The 19,236-nt window shown below is 68.2% G+C and overlaps 1 protein-coding gene across 13 annotated transcripts in view; it reads right to left on the reverse strand.

Annotated features, from left to right (window-relative positions):
• The window catches only part of MYO18A (myosin XVIIIA), a 33,057-nt gene that overhangs the window by 7,280 nt on the left and 6,541 nt on the right, over positions 1-19,236 (reverse strand). For 4 of the 13 annotated variants that reach the window (XM_082776422.1, XM_082776433.1, XM_082776429.1 and 1 more), the window contains exons 2-43: positions 19,081-19,149; positions 18,167-18,222; positions 16,991-17,659; positions 16,695-16,757; positions 16,369-16,446; positions 15,838-15,978; positions 15,102-15,158; positions 14,534-14,621; positions 14,350-14,459; positions 14,098-14,274; positions 13,770-13,980; positions 13,472-13,614; positions 12,943-13,043; positions 12,799-12,862; positions 12,457-12,601; positions 11,113-11,124; positions 10,460-10,633; positions 10,287-10,377; positions 9,990-10,182; positions 9,400-9,486; positions 8,433-8,574; positions 8,187-8,346; positions 7,919-8,105; positions 7,560-7,800; positions 6,622-6,731; positions 6,469-6,534; positions 6,047-6,175; positions 5,443-5,586; positions 4,486-4,575; positions 4,271-4,390; positions 4,077-4,188; positions 3,853-3,980; positions 3,596-3,750; positions 2,462-2,585; positions 2,175-2,375; positions 1,731-1,841; positions 1,310-1,414; positions 1,088-1,234; positions 880-993; positions 572-688; positions 415-498; positions 113-250 (exon numbers count right to left, since the gene is read on the reverse strand). In XM_082776422.1, coding sequence (XP_082632548.1) covers positions 113-250; positions 415-498; positions 572-688; positions 880-993; positions 1,088-1,234; positions 1,310-1,414; positions 1,731-1,841; positions 2,175-2,375; positions 2,462-2,585; positions 3,596-3,750; positions 3,853-3,980; positions 4,077-4,188; positions 4,271-4,390; positions 4,486-4,575; positions 5,443-5,586; positions 6,047-6,175; positions 6,469-6,534; positions 6,622-6,731; positions 7,560-7,800; positions 7,919-8,105; positions 8,187-8,346; positions 8,433-8,574; positions 9,400-9,486; positions 9,990-10,182; positions 10,287-10,377; positions 10,460-10,633; positions 11,113-11,124; positions 12,457-12,601; positions 12,799-12,862; positions 12,943-13,043; positions 13,472-13,614; positions 13,770-13,980; positions 14,098-14,274; positions 14,350-14,459; positions 14,534-14,621; positions 15,102-15,158; positions 15,838-15,978; positions 16,369-16,446; positions 16,695-16,757; positions 16,991-17,659; positions 18,167-18,222; positions 19,081-19,120 — 5,625 coding nt within the window. In that variant the 5' untranslated portion in view covers positions 19,121-19,149. The remainder of the gene's footprint in view (positions 1-112; positions 251-414; positions 499-571; positions 689-879; positions 994-1,087; positions 1,235-1,309; positions 1,415-1,730; positions 1,842-2,174; positions 2,376-2,461; positions 2,586-3,595; positions 3,751-3,852; positions 3,981-4,076; positions 4,189-4,270; positions 4,391-4,485; positions 4,576-5,442; positions 5,587-6,046; positions 6,176-6,468; positions 6,535-6,621; positions 6,732-7,559; positions 7,801-7,918; positions 8,106-8,186; positions 8,347-8,432; positions 8,575-9,399; positions 9,487-9,989; positions 10,183-10,286; positions 10,378-10,459; positions 10,634-11,112; positions 11,125-12,456; positions 12,602-12,798; positions 12,863-12,942; positions 13,044-13,471; positions 13,615-13,769; positions 13,981-14,097; positions 14,275-14,349; positions 14,460-14,533; positions 14,622-15,101; positions 15,159-15,837; positions 15,979-16,368; positions 16,447-16,694; positions 16,758-16,990; positions 17,660-18,166; positions 18,223-19,080; positions 19,150-19,236) is intronic. The other 9 variants (XM_082776425.1, XM_082776427.1, XM_082776423.1 and 6 more) reach the window with 7 other exon arrangements.

Below are 19,236 nucleotides of genomic sequence, written 5' to 3' on the forward strand. Positions count from 1 at the left end.
CAGGGGACCCCTGGGCTGCTTCGTGCCTTGGTCAGCTCGCCGTGGTGGTTCCGTGGGGACTGGGGGGGTGTCGGACCCAGCCTGAGCCTGTTAGGGGGGTGCCTGCGCCTACCTCCAGGCGCTTGACTTGCGTCCGCTCGAACTCCAGCCTGGTCTCCAGCTCGCGGATCTTGGCCTCCTGCCGGCTCACCAGCGACTTGTCCACCATGGACTGCTCGAGGAACTCCAGCTGGCTCTGCAGCGCTTGTAGCTGCGGGCAGGAAGCCTCAGCGCCAGCTCTCCCTGTGCCTTCCCCCCCTGCCATCCCCACGGAGAGCTCTGGGGACCCCCTGGGATAGTCCCCGCGATGCTGGGGGGTCCCACGGGGCAAGCAGCGGGTTTCTGGGTCCCCCCGCCTCCAGCTTTGCTCCTCACCTTCTCCTGCAGCTCCTGCTTCTCCTTGTTGACCTCCTCCAGCTGTGCCTGGAGGTCATTCATCTGCGCCAGGTCCCGGGACGCCTGCGGGACGAGCCAGGCTGTTAGCGGGGCCGGCAGGGGACGGGCGTTATGGGGCATAGGGGTTCCTCCTCACCTGGGCCACTGCCGCCTTGTGCTTCTTCATCAGCTCGTTCATGTCCTCCTGGTCCTCCTCCAGGCGACTCTGCACCTCGTTCTTCTCCCGCTGCAGCCTGCTCAGCTGCTCTTCCAGCTGGGGGGGAAAACAGCACCTCCCGCTGTGCCTCCTGCCCCCCTGCACCTGGCTGAGCCCCCGGGGAGGGGGCACCCACCCTGGCACGCAGCAGAGACTCCCCAAAAAAAAACCCAGAGGGTGTAGGCTCACCCTGCTGGCAGGGGGAAGGGGTCTCCCCCCGAGGCACGGCGCACCCCAAAATCACTTACAGCTGCCTTGGCTTTGGAGAGGTCATCGATCTGAAGGTGGAGGTCTTCAATCTCCACCTCCATGGACTTGCGGGCCTTGACGGCGGCCGCGCAGGTGAACTCGGACTCCTCGAGCTGCGGGGACACGGCTCAGCACCCGGCCTGGGGGCATGGGGACACCCCCAGCCCCTCGGGGGACACGCTGTGGGGGCGGCCAGCCCGGACCCACCTGGTTCTTGAGCTGGGCGATCTCCCTCTTGCTGGGCGCATTGTTTTTCAGGTGGTCCAGCATGATCTGCGCGTCGGCCAGCAGCGCCTTCGTCCTCTTCAGGTCGCGGCGCAGGCGCTTCTCCGTCTCGAAGTCCCTCTGGTTGGCCTGCAGAGGGAAAGCCGTGCCAGGCACCGTGCTGTGGTGACCCCCCCACGGCACCTGGGTGTCCCCGCGCCCTACCTGGTCGCTGACGGCCGATAATTTGCTCTCCAGCTCCCGCTTCTCTCTCAGCACCTTCTGCTTGTCCTCGTACTCCTCCTCCAGCTGCACCTCCATCTGCTTCAGCTGCGGAGAGCCCGGGGAGCCCGGTCAGGGGGGACAGGGATGGGGACAACCCCCCAGATGTGTGCCACATGCCTCGGGGACAGGGGGTGACCCCTCGGGCCGGACACGGCGAGCACCCGTTTGCGCAATGAGCGGCGAGGTGCCCAGCGTGCGAGCGGGACCGGTCGGACCTGCCAAGCCTGCTGGAGCCGGGCAGCGGGCGCGTGGGAGCCGGGCGTTGTGTGATGGTGTCCCCAGTACCTCCCTGGCACCCAGCTGGGGCACAGGATGCATCCCGGCCTCCCCTTTGGGCAGCGGGGCCGTGGCCAAGCCCTACCTTCTTCTGGCACGACTGCCGAATCTCCTCCACCTCCTCGTCGCGGCTCTCCACCTCCTTGGCGTGGGTCTGCCGCAGCCGCTCCATCTCCATCTCGAGCCGCAGCTTGGCCTGGAAAAAAGGGGAGAGACGGGGGGGCGGTAAGAGCCAAGGGGACACGGGGACGCCCCCACGCCGCTGCCCTGCTCACCCAGTAAACCCCCTGCTCCTCGGCCGACCGCGCCGCCCGCCCCGTGGTGACCTGCCGTGCCATGGTGGCGGCGCCACGGGCCGGGAGCTGCGTCCGCAGCCGTAGCCTGGCCTGGCCTGACGCTGGGGTGAGGGCGGTCGCCTCTGCTCCCCGGGCAAGCCCGGCCCAGGTAATGACAGCCCTGCACGAAACCACCCCGCCCAGAAACCCACGCGCACGCGGGGCGGCCGAGCCCTCGCCCCTCCCCGCCGTACCTGCTCCAGCATCTGGATGGTGCCAGCCTGCTCGTCCAGTTCCTCCTCCTGGTCCTTCACCTTGGCTTCCAGGTCCCGCAGCTGCTTCTTCACCTTGGCGAGGGACGCCTCGTCCTTCGACTCCTGGCAGGAGATGTCCTGCAGCTCGGCCTCCAGCGCCTCCGCCCGCTGCGTCAGCCCGGCGATGTCCGAGTCCTTATCCTGCGGGGACGGGGAGCGGCGGTGAGCCGGGGGTGGTGGTGGGGGTGCCCGGCGTGGCGAGCGGCGAGGTGCCGGGCGCCTCTCACCTCCAGCAGCTGCTTGAGGCCGAAGACCTCGGCCACCAGCACGTCCTTCTCGCGGCTCAGCTTCTCCCGCTGCAGCCTCTCCCGCTGCGCCTCCTCGTGCGCCTGCGAGAGCTCGCCGTCGAATCTGCGCGGCGAGAGCGCGGCGAGCTCAGAGCCCCGTGCCCCCACCAGCCCTGCTCCACCTGGCATCGCTGCTGGCCGTGCTGCTTACGAGCCCTTTCGTCTCCAGCGGGGAGATGCTCGGAGCAAATCCTCCCAGCACCTTCACCCAACAGCTCCTCGGGAGCGCAGTGCTTGCGGTGCACACCCGAGCAGCCTCCCCATGGGGCTGTCGCGTGCCGGTGGGACCATGGCTGCTGGTGGGGGCTTGGCTACGTGGGGACGGCTGCTTGAAGCAGGACGCAGAGGGGCTACAACGCACAGGGGTCTCCTACAGAGGGGCTCTTGCAGTGCCTCGGCTCCCTGGTTTCATCCTCGGGTAGCCACAGGGACGTGAGCCCCCGGCGGGGCAGCGCTCAGCCCCTCCCAACGCCCCCAAGAGAGGATCAGAGGGGTTTGCTCTGAAATCGCTGCCTCTGGGGCTTGGAAAATAACCCTGCACTCGGGTTTGTGACCTGTGTTACACACCCCGGCAGCTAATCCCCATTTTTCTTCGCGCTGGGTAATAAACAGCTGCATTAACACAGGCTCCAATCCGCGGAAATTGAAATTAATTAGATTGGATTCTCTCGCTGTATTTGTGTGTGTGATCATTACCATAATGAGATGAAAGCGTCCCTGCTGCTTAATAACGTTAGCAAACTTTGGGGCTGGGAGAGGAGACGGGAAGAGAGCGGGCGCCGAGCAGAGCCGCAGGGCACAGCCCCACTTGGGGGTTCGCTCAGCCCCGGACCCCTGGGGGGGACAGCGGGGTCCCCCACATGGGGAAGGAGCTCCCCAGCCCCGAGCACCCCCCACACCACATTCCAGGGAAATGGGAGCCTCATCTTCCCCGTGCAAAGCGCCTCGCCCAAGCGGGAGCTGGTGAAGTGCCCAAATCCCAGCTAAAATGGTAAAACCACGCTGCGAGAGAGGCTCCCGGAGCCTCCCGGCGGGGGGTGCCACCACCCCGTCCCCGTCCCCGCGCCACCCCACCTCCGCTGCTTCTTCTCCAGGTCGTGGTTGCGTCCCTGCTGGCCCTCCAGGTGCAGCTTGGTGTCCTGCAGCTCGGACGCCAGGCGCTGGCACTTCTTTTTCAGCTGCTGCAGCGCCCGCTGGCCCTCCTCGCTGTCCGCCTGCAGGTCCGCCAGCTGCGTGCAGGGGCAGGCAGGGTGCTCAGGGCCGTGGGGTGGGTAGGAGGGGGTAAAAAAATTGGGGAGGGGGGTGGGGTCTCGGGGCAGAGCTCCACTCACCCTCCTCTCCAGCTGCCTCTTGCCCTGCTGCTCCACCTCCAGCTTGTCCTCCAGCTCCTGCTGCAGCCGCTTCTTGGTGAAGTCGATCTCCCGCACCGCCCGCTCGTATTTCAGCCGCCACTCGCCTCCTGTGCAGGGGGCACCAGGGGACTGTGGTGGGCGACACTCCAAGGGGGCACCCCGGGGTGCACCCAAAGTTTTGGGTGCCTGCTGTGCCACGGTACCTGAATCATCGTCGTCCAGCTCGCCGTTGAGCTCGGCTGCCCGGATGAGCCGAGCTTCCATCACCTCCATCTCCATGGACTCCATCTGCTTCTTCAGGGCATCGTACTTGGCCTGCCAGGGGACACGGCCCCGGTGAGCCCCGCGGGGACTCGGGGAGGTGCCGCGGGGGCCGGGCAGAGGCACGGTGGGTTACCTGCAGGTCCTTCATCTCCTTCTCGGCCCGGAGCCTCTCGGCCGTCTCGGCGTCCAGCAGCTGGGAGGCCGACTCGCCCGTGTTGCGCTCGTCCGTCAGCTCCGACGTCAGCTCCGTGATCTGGGGGCAGCGGGGACGTGGTGGTGGTGGTGGCGGGGGGCAGGCACCGGGGTTTGGGGACCCGCTGCGCCCACCCGGGGCCGGCTGGGACCTACCCTGCTCTCCAGGCGGTCGCTGTTGAGCCGCAGCTCGTTGCGCTCCTTCTCCACCTTCTCGAGCTTGCTCTTGAGCTGCTGGATCTCTTCCTGCAACACAGCGGCGGGCGGTGAGGGAGGGGGCAGGCGCCGAGAGAAGGGGCTGGCAGGCACGATGCTCTGCACCCCCAGCACCCTCCCCCCCCGCGCGGGGAGGGCCGGGTGGGGGCTCCCCGGGGCTGGGAGGCGCTGGCGGTGCGGGGGCTCTCCCCTGCCAAGGGCTGGGCAGGGACTTTCCCCAGCCTGCGCTGGCTCCGGCGGCCAACTCCAACCCCATAAATGGTGCCGAAACACCCGGAGGCCACGCAAAGTTGGCCTCCGGCAGAGAGGGGGGTCCCTGCACTCCCCCCATCCCCCGGGAAAAGGGGTGGGAGCAAACAAAGCCGCTCTCCTCCTCCCCCAGCACCCAAAGGGTTTAGGGCACCCAGCCCAGGCGGAGAGGGAGGGGATCCTGGGGGGATGCCCAACCAGCACAGGGCTCCGTGCTGCCTGCCAGCTGCGAGCGCATCGCTCTCTCCCTTGTCCCCTGGTGCCAGCAGGCAGGCTGGGGGGGACAGGAGGGGACCTCAGAGCCCCCACCCCGGGCGCCCGAGGTGAAAGCTGAGCCGGCAGCGGCTCGGTGCCAGGCGGGGGGGCACGGTGTCTGGTTGCCTGCACCGTGCAGAGCCCCCCGCGCACGGTGCCCGGTTTCGTTTCCATTCTCCACGCCTTGTAACCGTGCTCTCGGGATGCTAACGACATGCTGCTTGGCAAATTAGGGAGCAATTCGTGCTGGGGGGCACGGGGCAGCCGTGACCCTGCAGCCCACCCTCTGTGGGATCCTGCAGCCCACCCCGCTGAGGGTCCCTGCCCGTCTCCAACGCGCACCCGGCCCCATCCTGCCCCATCCCCGCCCCCCCCCGGCGCAGCGGTACCCACGTCTTTGCCCCGGATCTGGTCCTCGGTGAGCTGCACCTCGATGAGGGGCCGCACGGTGGTGAAGAGCTTCCACCAGGGCCAGTCCTTCACCCCCTTGTTCTTCTTGATGTTCTTCTGCACGCAGCGGATGGCCAAATCCTGGATCTGCGCGGGGCACACGGCGTCGGCACGGCTGCCGCGGGGCGCCGCCGGCCCAGCAGGACGCACGGGTGCTCAGCACCCCCACCGCCACCCCGGCGCACTCCCCTTCATTAGCATGTGGGCTAATTGCTCCTGGCTTATCTGCTGTCCGATTACCTCCGGCACCCGCACGAGCTAACCTCGCCGCGGGCGAGGCGCCGCCGCGGTGCCTATTTTACGCGCTCCTTAATAATAAAAAGCAGGAGCTGGCACGGCCGCTTCATCCCGGCAGCCCGGCGGGGCAGGACGGAGCCGACGGCCCCGGGGCTGGCCCCACGGCTCCCCACGGCTCCCCACGGCTCCCGGGGAGGGGGAGAGAGAGGCGGGAGGAGGAGGCGCTGGGCCAGGCGGCGGCAGAAAAGCTGCGCTGCCCATTTTAGGCGAAATTGTGCAGCGGAGCGGGGAGGGGAGAGGCGCCACGAACCTTCCTCTTCTTGAAGAGCTGCCTTGCCAGGAAGCCCCTGCACGCCGCCTGGAACAGGGTGATGTTCCTGCTCGTCTGCGCGTCCCGCTGCTCCTCCAGCCTGGCCAGCGAGCCCGCCCGGAAAAACACCTGCAGGAGGGGGGAAAAAAAATAAAAGGGGGGAGATGCGGTGCCACCATCCCGCTGTGCTGGCCGGTGGGGATGTGCCACTTGTGTCCCCTTGTCCCCACCACGTCCTCGCCCTTCCCCAGCCCCCTGGCCCTGTCCTGTGTGGGGTTTTCATTCGGGGTTTTTATTCCCAAGGCGTGAGGAATGGCGTGGGTGGGAGCGCACACTGCTGCCCTTGTGCCGCTGCGCCCACCCTGCCCTCAGCCAGACCCCGAAGCCTGCAGAGGGCAGGGACGGCCCCGGCGGGGTCCTACCCGGCTCAAGCCCATGTGGTAGCTGCTCTTCTCCAGGTCCAGCGACTCCAGGAGCTCCTCCACTGCCTGTGGGGAGGGACAGGGGTCAGGGACAGGGTGCGGGACCCCAAGGTGCAGGATCCCAGGACCCCAAGGGGAGCCGGGCACGCGTACCCGCTTCTCATCCACCACGATGTAGTTGCGCCCGTGCTTCTTGGTCAGGTGCGGGGCCAGGACGTCGAAACGCCGCCTGAACTCGGCAAACACCATGTGGTCGGGGTAGCCTGGGGGGGGAGCAGAGGATAGGGGGGCCGTGGGGCAGCCAGGATGCCCGGGGGATGCCCGGGGACAGCCCCATGCCCCTGCACACACGCTGCCCCCTCCCCTGTCTTTTGGGAGATCCAACGGGGCCACCCAGGACGGCTGCTGGAGGTTTTCCTTGGCCTTGTTGTTTAATAAATTCAGCCAAGATGTGGGGTGAAAGCAGCCAGATTCCTGCCCCAGGGGAGAGCAGGGACACGTGTGTCACCCGTGCAAGCAGGCGGGCCCCGCTACGGGTCCGGCCTGAGCCGCAGTTAATTGCCGAGCCTCCCCATCTTAATTAACGAGGGGGGTGCTGATGAAGAGGCTGACCCCTCTGCAGCTTGGGGGGGGTCATGTTCATCGCTGCGGGGAGGTGTGCGCCCAGAATCGATTTCCAAATGCTGCAGGAGGGGTCTGGCCCCGAGGCTGCATCCCCCAGCACTTGGCTGAGCGCGACCCGGAGCCCCCCTCCCCGTCGGGACCGGGGCCGGCTGCCAGCGGGATCGCTGCCAGCAGCCGGGCAGCACCGGCGCAGACACCCAAGTAAGGCCATGCCTGTCCCCGGCACCGAGCCCCGATGTGACAACAGCCCCGCGGGGGGGAGCGGGGCCAGCCCCCCCGGGACGGGAAAAGCTGGCAGCAACCGGGCTCTGCGCGAGGACGCGTGCCAAAGGGGTTCCCCGCGGGGCCCCGCGCTGCAGACGGGGGATTTGCTCCCCTCCTGCCACGTTCTCGCTCTCTCCGCAGCCGGGATGCCCGTGGGTGGCAGGATAGGACCCTAAATTTTGGACGGGGGGTGGGGGGCTCACCTTGACGGTACATGCGGAGGGCGTCCAGCAGGCGGGAGCCGCGGAGCTGGGCGCGCAGCAGGGGCACGTCGAGCTGCATCAGCCCCGCGGCCTCGCAGTGCTCGGCCGGCAGCTCCAGCTCGCTGCCGCTCACCCGCCGGCACGGCAGCCCCCGGGGGTCCCCGCCGCCCCCCGCCGCCTTGGGCAGGAAGCAGTGCACGAAGTGCAGCTTGGACTTCTTGATGCTGTCGATGAGGGCATCCTGCGGGGACGGGGGAGAGGTGACACGGGGCAGTGCCCCAACAGGACCCGGGGACACACACCCGTGCCATCGAGGGTGCTGGGACCCTCCTCAATCATCCTGAGGGCCCCCCACTCACCACTTGCAGCTTGATCTGGATGCACAGCGACTTCTTTTTGACGGCGGCCACGCCGGTGGTGAAGGTCTTGCGCATGCTGGTGGCGCGGCGCAGGGCCAGCTGCGAGCCCCCCTCCAGCCCCGCCACCGAGCCCGACAGCACCAGCGCCGACCCGCCCCGGCCCGCGAACAGGCTGCTGATGACCTTCCTGCGGGGCACGGAGGGGACGTCACCCCCAAAATCACCCCTCTCCCAAGCTCCCGCCCCAAGCCCGGGGGACCCCACTCACTTCTGCGACTCCTGCAGCAGGACGGAGGCGTTTTGGGTGGCCGGGTTGTGCTTGACGTGGTTGAGCCAGCCCGTGGCATCGTACTCCACCCAGTTGGTCCCCGAGCTGTGGCCCAGGAAGAAGTGCCGGGGCTTGTCGCTGGGGAGCAGCGGGTCGTGCCCTGCGGGGAGACACGGCACCGCTGGGCACGGGCACCGCAGCCGGCTCAGCCGGCGCAGCCACGCGGTGCCGGTCGCCCCCCCAGACCTTTCTTGCCCCCCTCCTGGGGACCGTAGTAGGCGAAGAGCCGCTCCAGCAAGGTGTCCTCGCTGCCGCCCGGCTGCAGCGCCTCCTCCTCCAGCAGCCACAGCAGCCCCCGTGCCTCGTCGGTGCGGGCCAGCGAGCGGACCTGTGGGTGACACCGCGTTGGTACCGGGACCTGGAGGTGGGTAGGGATGGGGGGGGGACCGGGGGAGACGCGGGGAGCATGCAACCTCCTCTGCTGCCAGCAGCACGGCAAAGCGGCGCCGCGCGAAACGGCTCCTGCTTAATGGGTACCTGGCAGGGAAAGAGGCAAACGTAACGCGCCAAGCTCGGTGGCGAGCCAAACGCTGCGCTCTGGCACCCCTAGGATCAATCCCGGTGCGGGGCCAGCGCCAGCAGCCCCACTCAGTCTCTGAAAGCCTCATCCAGCAGGGAACGGAGCACCCCAAGGACCAGGGCACCCCAAGGATGGGTGCACCCTGCAGAGCGGAGCATCCCAGGGATCAAAGCACCCCGGGGATCAAAGCACCCCAGGGATCAAAGCACCCCGGGGACTGGAGCATGCCAGGGATCGCCCCAGGGCCATCCTGCCCTCATCCTCCCCTCCCGGAGGCACCGGGGAGCACAGTGCCGGGGATGCACCAGGGCTGCCCGCTGCTCGCACGCTCAGTCACGCTCTCATTGCCAAGCACTTAGGAAATCACCTTTCCTTCCCCATAATTACCGCTAAAAGGACAGCAAAGCAGCACGGCCGATGCTATCGCCGTGCCTAATGCTCAATAACCCGCCGTAATGGATCGCGGGGCCGCCAGCAGCCGCTCGGTTACGAGGAGGAGCAGCAGCCGCCTCCAGCCCCGCTGTCCCGGCCCTCGTCCGTGCTGCAGGAGCGGGTTTTGGGGACAGAGGTGGCCGCAGAGGAGCTGGGTCACGGCCGGGATGGAGGCCGCGAGGAAGCGCCGTGGGTGCTTACCAGTGCCTGGTGTGAGGGCTGGTCTACAGTGGCTACAGAGCCCCAGGTAGCGGGCTCTGTGTCAGCCAGTGCAAGCTCTATGTTTTCCTGGAGAGGACGGACAGAGGAGCGATTAGTGCCTGTGTGACTGGAGATCAGCGTTAGGGCCCCCGCGGGCCGGTCAGTACGTTAGTCTCAATCGGATCTAGACAGGAGATGGGGGTTTCCCGGGCGTCCCACCGCCCCGCTGCTCCAGGGAGAGGTGCCAGGGGCAGTCAGGACACCAAAAAGGGTCCCCATGACACCAAAAAGGGTCCCCGTGGGCACCCAGGTGGTGCCGAGATGGAGCAGCGGCCACCATCGCCCTCCCACCACCCGCAGCAGCCCCCCCAGGGCACGTTTGCCGGCACCATCGGCGGTGGGAACCCCCCCGGAGAGACCCCTGAAGCAGAGAGCGCGGTGTCAGAGCTGATTGGGTTGGACCCGGTCCTGAGCGACCACTTGTTAAGAAATTTGGGGAGCGGGGGTGGGGGGTGGAGGTGTCACAGGAGATGCTGGAGCAGAAAGGAGAGAGGAGGGGGTGACGGCGCCCCCGGGGGTGTCCCCGCTACCTCCTTGTAGCGCTCCAGCTCCTGGGCGAAGGTGCGCTGGTGGAAGAGGAGCTGCAGGCGCTCCTGGGCGTAGTTGTGGCACAGCTCCTCGAAGGTGGCCCCGCGGCTCTGCCCCGCCACCTCGGGGTTCTGCGCCCCGGGGGTGTCCACCACCGTCACCGAGCACACCGAGTGCTGGCTGGACTTGAGCGCCCTGCGGGGGACGGGAGGGGACACCAACGGGGTGGGTGGGTGGGTGGGTGGGTGGGTGCTGACCGACCTCCCCCGCCACCCCCCAGCCCAAATCCCGTCGTGTACCTGTTGAGGAGGGAGATGAGGAGGGTGAAGAGCTCCGAGTACAAGCCCGCGGCCATGCCCTCCAGGCACTCCAGCGCCGTCAGCTTGGGACCTGGCGGAGGGGACGGCTGCGCCCTGAGTGTCCCCAACCGAGCGTCACCCCCGGGGGCCACCCGCGCCTCCCTGCGCCCTACCTGTGCCGTCGCCCATGCCCTGCTCCTCAGGGCCCTGTCGGAAGGAGGTGGAGCGCTGCAGCGTGCCCTTGGGCTGGTGCTTGAAGATGGAGGAGGAGAGCTCCTCCAGGCTGCAGCCCAGCAGGTAGGCGGCTTTCTGAGCCCACTCGTGCCGCGCAAACTGCTTCCTCCCGGCTGAGGGGGGAAAAAAAGGAGGCTCAGCGCCGGCTGTCCCACGTTTGGGGCTCTCCTGGTGCACCCCGGCTGGTCACTGGGTCCCCCACGGTGGGATGGGGACAGGGGTGGCACATAAAAGCCAACCCCGAGGCGGGGATGCTGTGCACGGCTGGCACAGCGGGAACCCGGGGCTTGCAGGTGGCCAGCACCAAGAGGAAAAATTTGGGGCTCGATTTGAGGAGATGGGGGGTAAGTGGCTTCGCCTCCCTGCAAGGCTGAGCCACGCTGGGAGATGGGGACACCCCTCTCCATCACTGCCACCCGCTCTGACACGTCCCTGCTCGGCGCAGCGGGACAGACCGCGGCTGCCGGACAGACACACGGACACAGGGAGGGGAAGGGAGGTGGGAGCGGGTTAATGGGGACACGGAGGGGGGGGGGACACGAGGGTGGGACGGGGCGGGGAAGCCAGAGCCGCGCGGAGAACAGGACTTTACCTTCGTCGGCGTCTGCATTGCAAAAGGGCAGCATGCACCATGCGAACAGAGACAGGGGTTAGCAACACCGGCACGCGGCAGCGCGGGCACGCGACGCGGGGACGCCCTCCTGCCGAAACCCACACGCACCGAGCCTGGTTCCTAACCCCCCCCCCCCGACCCCCTGAGCACCGCCACGGTGAGATGTGAGATGCTGAGACCCGCTGTGGGGTCTGCCCCTGCCCCACAGCAAGCACCACGGGCACCACCTGCCCAGATCCAGCCCCAGGAAAAAGGGGGCTGGGGCGGCCGAGCTGGTGCTGAGCATCCCCAGGGCCCGCGAGATGCAGGGGAGGCACCGGGAGCAGGAGTTGGGCTGGGATGCTCCCCCCCCCCAGGCAGGATTTGGGGATGCTCCCCCTGAGCAGGATTTGGGGATCCCTCAGCCCCTCGCAGAGGCTCCCGCACCAGCCGTGCGTCCCCACAGCGGTGCAGCAGCGGGGCCCTGCTGCCCTCTAGTGCCTCGAAGCGCCCCTGGGAGCACGCTGTGCCCGCCGAGCACCCAAAACCCGCTCCAAAACGCGGCACAAATGGGGCTCTCTGCCCATTTCCATCTCGATTCCCTCCCCCCAAGCTGATGAACCCCTCGATCCAAGCCTCCTGCGAGCATGCAGAGCCCAGGGCAGGCAGCAGAGGGGGCTTCCAGCACCTCGGGGGTAACACAAGACCCCCAGCGGGGAGAAGAGCAGCTGCAGAGGCACCCTGAGCCCCCCGAGCCGAATTTACCCCCCCCAGCAGAGGAGAGGTGAACCAGTGCCACCAGGGCAAGCCCACGGTGCACTCCCGTGCTGGGGTGCCAAGAGGTAACCCCAGGGCTACCAGAGCCCAGCCCGGGGCTGCTCCCAGCACCCCAGCAGCACCCCAAGCTCCTTTTTAGCCCCCAGACCACCACCAAGCCCGGAGCAGAGCCCTGCATGGCTCCAGTTACCAGCTCCATCTGCCAGTGGTTCTGTGGGAGGACAGGGGAGGGAACGGCGTTAGGTGGGGGGGACGACACGTATGCGCCCCCCATGCTCCCTCGTCCCCAGCCCCAAAATTCCCCGATGTGACAGGGACGGTGCCAGGGACTCGCTCTGGTGGTGCCTGGGGTGTTTGATCCCTGCTGGCTGGGAGCTACCCCGCTCACCCCGACCAAGGGGACAAATCCAGGTGCCACGGAGCACCCAGAGCACTGCCCGTCAGCTTGCACAACCCCAAAACACCCCCGGAGCCTGTCTGCAAGGCGCAGAGGTGCCAGCATCAATCTGGACCCCGACCAGCCAGCAGACCTGAGCTCTGCTGATCAACGCATCCCAGCCCCGTTACCTTTGGTGGCTCCGGCGGCCCCCAGGTGACAAATGGCCCCCAGGACGAGCCAGAAGGCTTTCTGCTCATCGCCGGAGATGCCCATCACCTTCATGGCAGCCTGCAGCTTGTTGAACTGCTGGGCTGCCTTCTGCTTCTCCTCGGGCTGCGGAGAGCAACGGGAGCCATTGGCACAGGGTGAGGGCTCCCGGTGCCTCTGGCCAGGCCACGAGCACCCAGAGGGGCCGGGGACCAGCAGAAATCCCCCTGCCCGCAGGGACAGGGCCACCCTGGCTCTCCCATCTCCTTCCCCATGCCCCCACCCCGCTGCAGCCCCCTGCCCAGCCCCGCAGCAGGCAGGACCTTGGCGAGGGGCACGATGCCGAAGACGTTGTTCTCCGCCAGGTGGTTGAAGTGCAGCTCGGTCCTGTTGGGGGAAACACCACCCAGGTTGGTCCCCGAGGTGCCGGGAGACCCCAGAGACCCCCGTGCCGGGGCCAGGCTCACCGCAGGGCGCTGTCGGGGCAGGCCAGCAGGTAGTAGAAGACGTTGAAGGTGGCCTCGTTGGCAGGGCGCCGGGCGACACGCAGCTTCTCCAGCAGCAGCGTCTGGGAGAGGTCAGGGGGGTTGGGAACCATCCCCGAGGGCCACACTCCCACCAAGACCCCCTAGCCCCAGCCTCATCCTTGCTGCCAGCCCAGGATTTCCTTTTCCCTGGGCTCCCAAGGAGATGTGGAGGTCTCCTGGCCCTGCTCTGCAGGACGCTGCAGTAAGGCAAACACCCACGCAAACCCCGAGCATCTCTCCTGGGGGCGCAGGGCTCGATCAGCAGGTGCACTGGAGCACGAAGGGGCTCTGCTGCATTTTAAGGGCTGCTGTTATCACCCCGACTGGCTGCAAACAAAGCCACGAGCTCGACGCTTGGCTGCGAACACGGCCGGGCTGGCAGGAGCGGGTTAGAAAGGAGAGCTGGCAGGAGAAAATGCCCTCGGGACGGACCGGCTCCTGCGCCGAGGGGGCCGCCCCGGCCCCTCACCTGTACGGAGGCGGACGCCACCTGCCCAGCCTGGTCGAAGTCCAGGGAGATGATCTGGGAGAAGCGCGTGGCGTTGCCGTTCATGCTGGTGCTGCTATTGCCAAAAGCCTCCAGGACGGTGTAGAGAGCCTGCCACTTCTCCGCTGCGAGGAGGAAACAAGCGGGGCGGTGGGGTGCGCGTGGCCGGCGGCGTGCACGCGGCGAGGGCGCCGGCGGTGAGACGAGTGAGAGAGCAGCACCGTGACCGCGAAGCGAGGGGCGTGAGGAGGTGGCAGGGGGCCCCGAGGCGAGCACTCACCGGAGAAGACCTTGCCGGTGCTGCCGGCGATGGTGGCGAGGTACTGGACGAGGTGCTGGCAGTTGGTGGTCTTGCCGCTGCCGCTGGCGCCCAGCAGCACGACCGCCTGGTCCTGGCGGCTCATCAGCATGCTGCGGTAGGCAGCCTGGGCCACGGCGTAGATGTGCGGGGACGTGTCCTCCCTGCGGCACCCCTTGAACATGTGCATGACCTGGGGGGAGAAGCGGGGGACGCTCGGCACCCTGCGGCCCCGCAGGAGCACCTCGGAAGGGTGACGCAGCTCCAGCGCCACCAGCGTGCGCCACCGGCCCCCCCACCCCGGCGTCACCTTCTCGGAGTACATGGAGGGGGAGCTCAGCGGGTTGATGACGACCATGGTGGGGCCGGCGTAGGTGTGGATGAGGTTGCCGCCGTAGCGCTGCCGCAGCGTGTGCAGGACGCTGGACTCGTTGAGGTAGAGGAGGCTGGCCAGGTCCTCCACGCGGTCGCAGGACGGGGGGTTCGCCTGGGAGCGGGGCCGGGGGTCAGGCGGGGAACGGGGGTCCCCACCGCCCCGCGGCCCCCCATCCCGCGGCCCTACCTTCTCCACGTCGTCCTCCTCCACCTCCAGGACGGCTCCGTCGTGGTCCAGCTTCACCTTCACCTTGCCCTCGGGCAGGGCGCTGGCCTCCTCCGGCCGCAGCTGGCTGCCTGCGAGGGAGGGCACGCGGGGCTCAGCGGGGCCGTGCCGGGCACCCCCGTGGCCTGGCCCGACCCCAACTCACCCAAGGAGAAGCCATCCTTGTGCACCAGCCAAACCTTGTCGGTCTCATACCAAGCCTCCTCGGCAGCTATCTGCTCCTCCGTCTTGGCCTGCGAGACAGGGGGACGTGGGGCTGGAGGGAGCGTGGCGCTGTGCCGCCTTCCGTGAGCCCCGAGCCTGCCCGAAACGTGTCCCCAACTTGTCCGCTGCCCCGGGGACCCCAGAGGGTTTGGAGCTGCAGAGTCCCCCTGTCCCTGACACAGCCGGGGGTAGACACAAAGCCACAACGACCCCGGGATGAAGTCACCACACACAACCCTGGCTGTGCTCCCAAACTGCAGCCCCGGCACCCACGGCACCCCCCGTGCCACTCGTGTAGCCGTGCTGGGACACAGGGACACGTGGCGTGCTGTGGGGACGCAGCACATGCTGCAGGGACACAGGACATGCTGCGGGGACATGACGCAGGGACACAGGACACAGCACAGCGGTGGCACAGTCCCACAGGGGTGGGTAAGGTCGGGCTGGCACAGCCGGCACGTGGGGGATGTCCCCGCTACCCGCGAGCAGGGCGAGCCCCGGAGCCAAACCTGAGCTGCAGCAGGGACGGGGCCAAAGGGGGCTGCCAGGACATCGTCCACTTGTCCCTATCGAGGCCGAGAGATGGGGCGTGAGGGCGAGAAGGGCCACGCTCTGCCCCGCAGCGAGCACGGGAAGCGGTGGGGGAAGAGAGCGGAGGCGTGTGGCGAAGCGCGGCCACCCCGGAGCCCCCAGCCACGCGGACACCGCAGCTGGGACAGCTCTGCCAGCACAGCAGCAGCTCCAGCACGGTGCTGGACATGCACGGAGCTGGGAAGGTGGCCACGAGGCCGGGTGGCCAAGCTCCCAGCGCAGGCTGGGGGTGAGGGCACAGCACCCGGGGCTGGAGGTGGCTGTGCCATGCGCCCAGATTACTCTGGTGCATGCCCAGCGAGTGCTGGCACAGGGACACGCGGGGAACCAGGGCACTGCCCCCACTCCTGCACCTCTCCCTGATGCTCACCGGCCCTTCTGCCTGGCTCTGCCCCTTCCCTGCCCTCCCCAGCCAGGCTGAGAGCCACCGTCCTCCTGCCACCTCCACTGACAGCAGCCGGGGTGCCTGGCTCTCCGCCACGTGCCGCAGCATGGCCACGGGGAGCCCGGAGCTGCAACAAGGGAGCCCGGGGAGAGGCTCCCAGCCCCGGCCGTGCCCTGCAGGCTCGGCTTGCTGCGACCGAGGGAGTGCGATGAAGACGCGGGGCCACCCTGGCCACTCTCTGCAGCAGCCCTGGGTGGGGAAAGCCTTACGCTCCAGCACGAGGCGCGGGCGCAGACGCCAGCCCAGCGGCAGACAGAGGACAGCGGGAGGTTGCCAGTGGAAGCAGAGAGCTCCTGAGGACAGGGGTACGGTACCTGGCTGGGTGCCGGGGCGGAGGCTGCGGGGTCCAGCTGACAGCAGCGAGGGAGGAGGAGAGAAAGAAAAGAGGGGTGAGAGGCAGAGAGCAGCAACGGCACCGCGACGCCCCACGGGGCCCCGGCACGGCCAAAACCCCCCAAGACATCACCCCAGCTGGCACAGCCGTGCTCGGGCTGCAGCGGGGACACCGACACAGGGACGTGGCACCGCAGCTCCCCACGGCCACGCACATTGCTCGGGGCAGCGATCACCAAACCCACCAGCCAGCGGCACCCGGAGCGGGGCCACGGGGCTGGCGGCCAAAAACCGGCGGTGCAAACACCAAGGGAGAGCGCGCGGCGTGGACGGGGCAGCGTCCCCATCCAGCACCGGGCACCGGGCCACGCACAATCACCAAATTCCCTCCCCCCTCCCCGAATTACAGAAGCCGTGAAGATCCTCTCCAGCCGGCGCTGCGCCTCCTCCGACGGGCTCAGCTGGGGAGCGGGGCCGGGGGCAGCCTGGAGGCAGAGCACCGTTAGCAGCGGGCTGGCTGGCACCGGCACGTCGCCGGCACGGGGGACATCATGGGTGCTTTTTTTTTGGCCCTGAAGCCCACCGACACCACGCAGGGCACCTCCCTTGCGCAGACCTACAGCGCCCTGCCCACCTGCACCCGTGCTGGGGCACCCGCAGGCACCCAGCACTGCCCTGGACAGCCCTGGCAGGCTCCTGGCACCACAAATCCCGGGTCCCTGCTCCCACGCACCTGCTGGGGGGGTCCCGGGGTGGTTTTCGCGGGGGTCTGTCGCTTCTCGCCGGGCTGCTGCTTCTTCTCCACACGAGCAGGGTGGGGAGACAAGGGGCAGCGTGATGCGGTGGCCAACGCCCACCCGGACACACCAAAAAGTGACCCCAGCCCGGCACCACACACCCCAAAAACACCCCAAAAACACTGCAAACCATGCTGGTGAGCTCACACCATGCTGTGCCGCGCGGGACGAGGCGTCCCTGCGGGTCGTGCCGCACACCCACGCCGGGTTAGAGCCGTGCACACAGCGGTACCTTGTGCCTCTCCAGGGCGGTGGGCTTGGGGGCGGGTGCCTTTGGCGGCTCCGCTTTGCCTCCCGAAGGCTGCGCCAAAGGCTCCGGCTTGGCTTTGGCACCCGGGGACACGGACGGCTTTGTGTCCCCCGCAGCAGGTGGGGAGCCCGGCGCGGCGGCTCCTTTGCCCCCCGAGGGCTCGGGGGACTTCTCCTCTCGCCTGTCTCCCGGCCGGAGCCGCGGGCGGTGCTCTTTGGTTTTGCCCTTGGCCATGAGGGTTTTGAGCCCCGCTGAGATCTCATCTTTGGGCTCCGGCTTGGCGGGGGCGGCCGGCACAGCGGGGGGCGGTGGTGGGGGCGCGGGGGGGCCTGGCTCCTCTTTTCTGGGGGGCGGCACGGGCTCGGGAGACTTGACGTCTCGCGCCGGCTCCCTGGCACCGCCGGCGTCCTCTCCCGGCAGGACTTTGCGCACCACCTTGCGCACCACCCGCACCACCCTGCGGCGGGACAGGCCCTGCCCGTCGTCCCCCTGCGCCTCGGTGCCCGCTGCGGGACCCTCGGGCCCGTTGGTGGCCCCGTTCAGCACCGGCTCCGGGCTCTTCCCGGTCCCCGGGGGCGGTTCGGGGCTCTTCGGGGGCTCAGGTTTTGGGGGTGCGGGTGCCGCATCCTTCGCGGCGCTCGGGCTCTCTGGCTGCAGCCACAAAGATAGGGGTGGGTTAGAGGAGGTCTGACGGTGCCGTGCCCACTCTGAACCCCCGTGCTGCGGGATGTGGCTGTGCTGGGCAGCTTGGGCTGGTGCCTGGGGTCCCAGCACGGCTCCTGGCCAGATTTCAGGCACCACAGGACGCGTGTCGGAGACATCCAGACATCCAGCCCCCTCCCTGAACCATCCTACAGCTCCCTGCGGTCACTCAGAGCAAGCACCGAGCCCCCGTCCTGCCGGGCTCTGCAGGGCAGGGACGAGCCCTGGTGAGCCAGAGGGGCAAAAATTGCTGTGACCTACAGCCGGGCACCCCTGCGGCTAGGTGCCAGCTCCCACCACCACCAAAACCACCCGCACACCGCACGCTGCCCTACACCAGCTCCAGGAGGGGGGACGCTGAGCCCACGACCCTCTCAGGAGGTGCCACCATACCGCAGCCAAGGGCGAGCCCCATCCCGGCACAGAGCCCCCATCCCCGTGCCCTGCAGCACTTACAGCCCCGTCCTCCTTCCCGGGTCTTTTCACAGCTAAGGCTTTGTCCTCGTCCTTAACCTGAGGGTCAGACAAACAAGAGGGGCGCGTTTCAGCCGCCGCGGGGGGACGCGGCGACCCGGTGGGCTCGGTGCCGGCCGCCTGCTCCAGCAGCACCATGGGGAAAGGCACGCAGCCCGGCGCTCTCCGTGCTTCGGGGGGGAGGAAGCCTTTGTGTGAGCAGGTGAAACAGCCCAAATTTGCAGCCTGCTGCTGAGCACGAGGCCTCGGTCCAGCCCGAGGACGGCACCAGCTGAGAAAAGGGGGCGAAGCTCCGAGGCGCGCCCCGCAAACCCCAAAGCGCGGCGCAGCCCCGCTCCCCGCCGCAGGAGGGGCTGCGTTGGCAGCTGGTGAGCGAGCTGGTAAATAAAGCCCCTTCGCTCCTCCCCGCGCGGGCTTCTGGCTTTTCGCACGTTGCTCAACTTAGCTCTGACAGCTGAGCTAAACACAGCGCTGAGCAACAGGCAAGGTGCGCGGGGGGGAAAGCGATCCCGCCCGCCGCCAGCCCGGCGGCACGGCGCACGGAGGTGGCACCAGCTCGGCTCTCTGGGCTCAGCACTGCCAATTCGGGGTGTCCCGGGTGGTAATGTCGAGCATGGGGGGGGTTCACACCGTGTTAGGGGAGGCACCAGCCACGCACGAAGCGGTGGTTAGTGTGTTAGGGGGTGCATTCGTGGCCGCAGCCGTGCAGTGGTGCGGTGCGGGGCGGCTGCCTGTTTGCTCAGCGTGGCACGAGGGCAGCTCGAGGGCCACTGGATGTGCCGGAGGGGGGAATTTTGGCCCCCCCTGGAGCGCTGCTCTGGATGCGGCACGCGTGCTGGGCAAAGTGGGGGAGCTGGTGGGCACCGTGGGGTGCGAGCACACGCGAGCAAGACTTCCCTTCTGCTCCCAGAACGCAAAGCGGGATGAGAAGGCCATGGCGATGTCTCATGGAGCCGCAGCCCTGGCTGGGGGAGAGAGGGAGAGGTGAGAGGGAGGGCTCGGGGGTCTCAGGACCCTGAGCTGACCCAGCCCCACGCAGCCTCCGAGCAGAC

This window comes from Aythya marila, assembly GCF_965140915.1.
Source record: "Aythya marila genome assembly, chromosome: 20".
Lineage (NCBI taxonomy): Eukaryota > Metazoa > Chordata > Aves > Anseriformes > Anatidae > Aythya > Aythya marila.